The following is a 7513-nucleotide window of genomic DNA, read 5'->3' as shown; positions in this document are numbered from 1 at the left end:
TCCTTTACAAGCACTTAAACCTATTTTCGGATCAGCAATACCTTGATAACTAAGCATAAACCGTTAATTAAAACGAGCGGAACGGGAGGCCTATTCTGCTTAACTAATTTTGTATTGTTTTAGTTTCAAATCTTAGCTCGTACCAATCAGTTTTTTGGAACTTATGTAGGGAATATATTTGATATTTACGACTAGCTTTACGGTTACGATAGTATCATGAGGAAAATTGCAGTCATCCGCGAAAAAATTCAAAGGGGCATGGTGATATCCTCAACCCGCGTTGAGCCTGCAGCAAGGGAAAGGGAATTAAAGTAAGCCCTTTCACGCATGAATGGAAGCCTGTGCCCAGTAGTGGGACGTATACGGGCTGACTTATAATAGTTATTATCATACTTTTTTTTGCCATAAAGGCCATGGATGAATACTTCCAGCACTGGCGCCTACGTCCAAATGCAAATAAGACAGAGGTCTGTTGCTTCCATTTGTCGAACAGGTTAGCGAAAAGAGAATTAAAAGTGAAATTTAGAGGGACACTTTTGCGCCATAATTTCTGCCCAAAATATCTTGGTATAACCCTAGACAGGAGCCTGACGTATAAAAACCACCTTAGCAAGTTGGCTGGAAAGTTGAAGACCAGGAATAACATAGTTCAAAAGCTAACAGGAACTTCATGGGGTGCCAGCGCTGCTTGTTTAAAGACGTCCGCTATGGCCCTCGTATTCTCAACGGCGGAATACTGTGCCCCCGTGTGGATGAACAGTGCACATGTGGCCGGTGTGGATGTTGAGCTTAACAGTACAATGAGAATAATCACGGGCTGCATCTCGCCAACGCCTTTGTATTGGCTGCCGGTCCTTAGTAACATAGCACCACCAGACATCCGGAGACAGAAATGCCTAATACGAGAGGTCACAAAAATTTCTGATAATTCTTCACTGCCGATACATAAGGACCTGAGCAGTCTTCAAAACACCCGACTCAAGTCTCGAAACCCACCGGCCAAAATCTTTCACACCCACAACCCATCACATCAGGACGACCAAGCGTGGATGAGAGAATGGGAGGCTCAGCACAGTGTAGACAACACCATTTTTGAGTTAGACCCAGGGAAACGGCCCCAAGGGTTCACGGAAAGCCGAGAAATATGGTGCAGACTTAACCGCCTCAGAACTGGCTTCGGTAACTGTGCGTACCTCTGGCACAAGTGGGGGTGGAGCGAGTCGGCGGCGTGCGAATGCGGACACCCAGAGCAGACAGTGCAGCACATGGTATTCGAGTGCCCCGTTACGAAATACAACGGACTAGCTGAGGATTTTAAACACCTGACAAAAGATGCGAGTATTTATCTGCAGAAATGTAAATTTTGAATTAAGTTTTTTATATATGTATAACCAGTGTGTAAACGCCATACGATAAATAAATAAATTTGCCCTTGCCTTGTTGTGGTACTTATGAATTATACGACCTTACGCCGCTGCACCAATCGGAGTGAGCTGCTAACGCTGATTGGTCCTCTCGATGCGATCAGGAGTCTGATAAGCTATCTAATTCACACTTATTGGTGCGCATGAGATGCCTGATGCCCTGACTCAAGGTGTATCAAAATAAGGCCAAAATCTTTCCAAATCATTGAATCAGAATAATTGGAGGTCCCTTCTAACTTTTGTTCTGGTTTTTGTTTTGGTCGGTTAGCACATTCACTGCCAACGTTGTCGTAGCGCTACGCACGTTTCCAAACCCAGCGTTTTCCCGCTTTGTAGAGGAAAGCGATAACGAACAGAGAATCCACTGAGCAGGTTCTGGTCTTGATATGACCTTGACGATCGTCTCAATCTTCAAAGTATGAAAATTTTAACAAATTGTAACATCAGAATCGGATACCCGGCCTCCGGAACGAGCTTAGGCCGTAAGCTGTGCCTCAAAGGGCTGGGTGATTAAATTTCGGGCCCAATCGAAGGCTTGTGAGGCAAATATTTACGGGGCTTGATGGCGTATTAACATGCTACGAAGCACTAATGCTATTACGTAGTAGTGGGTTGTTATACCTCAGGCCCAATTCAGATTCAACAACTTGTAACGGTTACGAATGAATATCGTCGCCTAGTACCCATAGTACAAGATTTGCTTAGTTTGGGACTAGGTCGATTGGTGTAATATTGTCCCCAAATATTTATTTAATTGCTTATTAAATTACCCCGCTTTCGATTTTAACTTTAGTATGAAGTGTAGGTAGCAACTAGGTAACAAAAACGCAAAAGGGTAAGTTGAAAAAAATACAAAAATATTCTTGGTACTGGTTTATTCAAACATTTTCATGAAAGATAAAAACGTGGTCAATCTTGTAATTGGGCTTCTGATTAATATTAATTTTAAGTCAGATTGAATTTAATTTTAACAATTAAAATTCCATTCCTGAATCCTAAGAACGACATTTTTTTCTTTACATTCTTTTCTTCGAACCATAATATAAATTAAGTCTAAAAAAAAACGTGCCTCGAAAAATAAAGAAAAATGTATGCTCGAATGGCGATATACCTTCGCCCTATACTCGAGTAGATGGCGACACCGTTTGATATTTAACAGTGAAAGATCATGGGTCAAGTAGCCATATCTCATTCTAAGAGTTTTAGTCGTGTATCGAAGGATGTCAGTAAATTAAGTTGACTGCCAAATTTACTTTGACAATGCGCCTCTATACTCAATTGTGTTTGCTCGAAGTTAGCAAATTAAGTCATTTAAAAGTAGCGAGCTTAGGATTTTTCAACACATGGATACATTGACGCAGTAATGCTTAAAATAACACAGCTTGAAGAATCTGTCTATTTAAAAAACGGTTCTGACTTATCCATAAAATGTTTTAGCTACAATTAAATTATAACTCATGATTGAATAATTCAACTGTTATTTTAAAAGCCTCAAACCGCTAATGAATTCGAAACCAATTTAGTACTCAATTATATAGTAAAGTTAGTTGGCCGCTTTCGTAAAGTGTATTTATAAAATTATTTGGCACAAAACACAACTCCATTTTTGAGCATTTATCTCTCATTATAATTATTTAACTGATTTTGTAGAAATACATTTCTCATTAAATCCAATCTGACAAAACAATGAAAACGGTAACATTAGAAAAATATACTAGATCCTATGAAAATTACAATCGTTAGTTAACACCAATATTACTAACCAATGATTGGGGGAATTCCACAAAAAGGTCTTCTTTGTCGGTGACGTAACGCGTATGGGAGCTACATTAAACTTGAACGCCATCTGTCAAACCCACGAACGTCATGCATATGCCAATATCTCTGGCATAAGCTAGCAATAATCATGCTGGAAACCTTTCACGGTTACTTTGATTGGCACTTAGCACCTATAGGGACCGTGCGCATTGGAGATAATTTGGCCTGAATCGGAAATATAAACATGTACATTGACACTTCACGCTAAAGCCAGTCCTGCCATCTACTGTTCTTGTGCAAAGTTAGGTTCTGCCATCTTGTGGGCTACATTGGAAGCATAAATTTCACATTTACACTTTGCGATAATAATCTGATATCTCCTGCGCTGTGCTCCAGTTTATGCACACTCCGTATAAGCGTTCTTGGCGTCACGGGCACAACATTTTACGACGCCTTTAAGGATTCTTAGCTTTATCAGAAGTGTTAAAAAAAGCGTCGTACCCGACATTTTTTTGGAATTCCCCGTTGGAGCATCTTCGTACAATTATTATTCTATAATTTAGGAATATTAAAGATATATGCTGGTGTACACTAGAGCTATATAACGACATAGCTATAATAAAATATTGTAAACTTAAAGGGAGAACCAATAAATCTTTTAAAATCAATGTATTCTTATTTAAAATGGAATCCTATTGACCGTCTGAGGGATTAGTGCTGGATATTTTATTCGAAGCGTCTTTGACCTCAAAGATATCTTTGTGATCGCATCCAATGACGACATCGTAAAACACATCTTTTACCATATCATATTATTAAGCACACGTCATAAAGCTCTAGGGTAAACGCAGCGTAAAGAACAGCCGTCTCCGGGCCCAAGCCCTCTACCCTAACAACCTACTTACATAATTACATCGCTTGGCACATTCGTGTGAACCTTACATTTACCCTCTCCGACTTAGGCGTAACGTAGACGATCGATTTTAATTCTCCAGTTGAAGCTTGGTCTATAATGGAATTAACTACGCACACGCGACTTTAGAAATATTTTCTTAGGTATATAAGAATGAAGAATTGAAAGTGTCTTAAATTATCATGTCATGTATACCGATCGAGCGTTATTAGCGAAGGTCTTCGTTGCAGTTTGAGCAGAAATGTTTTCGTATGTCCGGATGTTCTCCTCTACAGGTCATAATTCTCAACCAATTCACGTGAAATTTTGTGGGCAGATTCGATAGTTAAATCGTTTTTTTTTTCGATCCAGTTCCGGTGTTGGAAGTTTTTCAAAAGGGCAGAGCCAAACATGTAGAATGAGAAGAGTTGCAGTGGCAACTCTTCTAAAATACAAGAAGTTGTTGAAATATCTCGAAGAAATGGCTTTAATTTCACTTCATGTTTATGGATATACGATTACCGTCTACTTCATTTTTATATTATTTATCATTACGAAGTAGAAAGACATCCTTTTTGCTAGCACAAGAGATTTTTAATCTTATTTTAGCAAAAAGGAAAATCTTAATATAAATTGACTTGATTTTCACTTTACATTATTATTTTAATCATTTTACTGGAAAAAAGTTAAAGTACGTTCATTATATGATCGATTAAAAACGAACCTCTACGTCACACCTTAGAAACAATACCATAATTGTAGTATACCAAGATTGAATAAGTATTAACAATTTGTACAATCACTGAGTATAGCTTACAAAACATTATTTTCCATCTATATTTGGCACAAAAAGGGCTCTTAAAGAAAACTTCTAAGAAAGAATATGATTGTTCATGGATAAAAATAACATTTCAAGAGCTATACACTCGTTACTTTAATACTTTTGAAAGAACTTAATGACATTTACTGAGATTTTGAACACTTCTATTTACATTTATTTTATTGGAATAAAAATCCATTCCTTTTATTAAAGAAGGTATGCATAAATATGTAACATATTTAACAATGACTAAGGTATAAAAACAATATTAATTATTAATACAGGAAGAGATTTCCTCAAATTACCCACTATTACGTAAAGTATACAATATGAAGAGATACTGAAATGTTTAGCTATGATGGAGTTGTAGCTGAACTTTTTAGTAAAAATGTTAGTCAAGAGATCTTAGGGAAGCAATGATTTTTCTAATCAGATTAACAATCGGAAATATTTAGCAAGAGTCAAAGTCGACACTTTGCTTAGATTACAAGCAATCACTGTATCGTCTTTCATTAACAAAATATACAAAAATTGGATACAAATAATATGTATCACCAAAACGACATTCGTTTGCATCATCATTTTGAATATAATTGACAAAAAAATTAATGTGTCTGTTTTTGAAAATTAAGGTAAATACTACAAAGTTATATTAAATAACTTACTCGTAATAATTTTTGATTCAAATTAGACAATACACAACTATGTTCATAATTGATGTCAGTTTTTTGGTATCACACACTATAAGTAAACCAATATTTACCTACAGGGGTTTGGTCGAGATACATTTCAAAATGTCCAACTTTAGCTTTACAATTTTAATAAGTGAATTAATTTGAAAAACCTACATTATTTCTAATGGGAGACTTTAAAAACTTGGGGTTTTACTTTTATTATATTTACCATCGATCTATAAACTAGAATCGTATTAATAAGAATTGTTATTAGGACTATCATCATTTGAACTGCTCACTACACTAGTTTCAATCGTTTTGGCATCAATTACATTTGAGTTTATTTCATCTTTGCTTGAATTGTCAGTAACATCATTATCTAGAGTATAGTTTTCACAATCTACTTTAACGCTATCCTGTGTACTATCTAAGTTTTTACATTCACATTTAGAGGAACTGTCTGGGGTAGAATCTTTAGTTTCTCTGTCGGGTGGTCGAACAGTGGACATGGTGCTGGTGAGAAATGAAGATTGCAGGTTGTAGCCTGGTAGTAGTTTTGGTTGCAATGGTAGCATGAGGTCTAGGGCTCCCGTGGTTGCGGGTCGCGGTTGCAGGGGTGGGGCCGTCATCAGGGGTGGTTGCAGTGATGCTAGGGATATGGCGCCGGCTTGAGTGTTCACGATTGGACTCTCGACTGTAAGAGAAATTGAGCATTTTTATTGTATTCTATATTTCTTACCATGATTTTTCTAACTTTGTCAAGTACAATCAGACTATAATCTGATTTTTGGAAAGAAATATTTAAAATAGAAGTTTTATTTTAAGATACTAGTCATAAAAAAATCTTTGGTATTGGAATTTTTTATAGGAAGTGGGGGACATCTTCTAGGGAAAGGTTTGTCGAATATGATGCAATGCAATGCAGGAAACTAAACGTCGATATTTGACTGACCCACACGACGTCATCTATATATGTAATAATATGCTATCAAAATACATAGTTTTTCTGTTATATTTATACTGGGTAATAAAAACTGTGAACGTGCATTCTTTAACACAATGTGTATTCTGTTTATATCCATTGTCACACACACGTATAATAAACATACTCAACATACAACACTTTCGTCAATATCTTGTCAAAAAACAAATTAATTTCAAATACTTAAATGAGGACATTACCCTCAAATACCTTGCATTCTGCTCTAACGTTGATACATTACAAAAGTGATGGACGCTTAAACTACAGGAGCACTATAGTGGGACGGCTCTGCCTCTTATCAAGGGTGGGGGGTGGTTCAATGATCAGGACGGTTGGTTTACCAATAGGAGCCCGTGCTTGCAGCGGCTGCGCCGACGCTGTCGATGGTCGCGTTAGGATATTTGGCGGGCCCTGCAGCGCAAGGCTGATCATGTTCATCCCGTTAACTCCTAGGAAAGAAGGTCATGTTAACGATGTTTTATCTCAACGACACCGGAATCTCAAGTTATATAGAATATTTAACACTATTTACAATTATATTAAATGTATCAAAACATTTTTTTCACAATATCAATATCCAGAGACTATATTTGTATGGAGAAGCTGTCGTCCACTTTCCTATAAATTTACAATAACATTATATTGCGTGTGTTTTTAATACGATTACATATTCTAAGAGTAGTTAGAAGAAGGCCCAAAGACTTAACTTTCATAACACGCATTTAGTATGTACTTACTAAAAAAACATTACTTTTGATTGATGATTTTTCGTACTATAAAAATAATTTAGCTCGTAATGTATTATTACATTGTTTTTATTCAAAACGTCGCACCTACAAGTTATCACCATGAACGCAACCATTGCCGCACGATTTTTTTTAATTAGTTAGTAACAGAGTGCGTTACCTAGTTAAGTCTAAATTAAAAATTCATTTTCAATTCGTTTCATATAATTGAAAATTA

The 7513-nt window shown here is 36.5% G+C and overlaps 1 protein-coding gene across 3 annotated transcripts in view; it reads right to left on the bottom strand.

The window, feature by feature from the left end:
- Window positions 1–2282: 2282 nt before the first annotated feature.
- The window catches only part of LOC133526205 (potassium voltage-gated channel protein Shaw-like), a 400770-nt gene continuing 395539 nt past the window's right edge, over window positions 2283–7513 (bottom strand). For all 3 annotated transcript variants that reach the window (XM_061862725.1, XM_061862724.1, XM_061862726.1), the window contains 2 exons: window positions 6892–6999; window positions 2283–6262 (listed from right to left, as the gene is read on the bottom strand). In XM_061862725.1, coding sequence (XP_061718709.1) covers window positions 5823–6262; window positions 6892–6999 — 548 coding nt within the window. In that variant the 3' untranslated portion in view covers window positions 2283–5822. The remainder of the gene's footprint in view (window positions 6263–6891; window positions 7000–7513) is intronic.

Source organism: Cydia pomonella, chromosome 16 (assembly GCF_033807575.1).
Source record: "Cydia pomonella isolate Wapato2018A chromosome 16, ilCydPomo1, whole genome shotgun sequence".
Taxonomy (NCBI): domain Eukaryota; kingdom Metazoa; phylum Arthropoda; class Insecta; order Lepidoptera; family Tortricidae; genus Cydia; species Cydia pomonella.
Note: the sequence above shows the minus strand (reverse complement) of the source record. Positions and strands in the feature narration are given on the sequence as shown.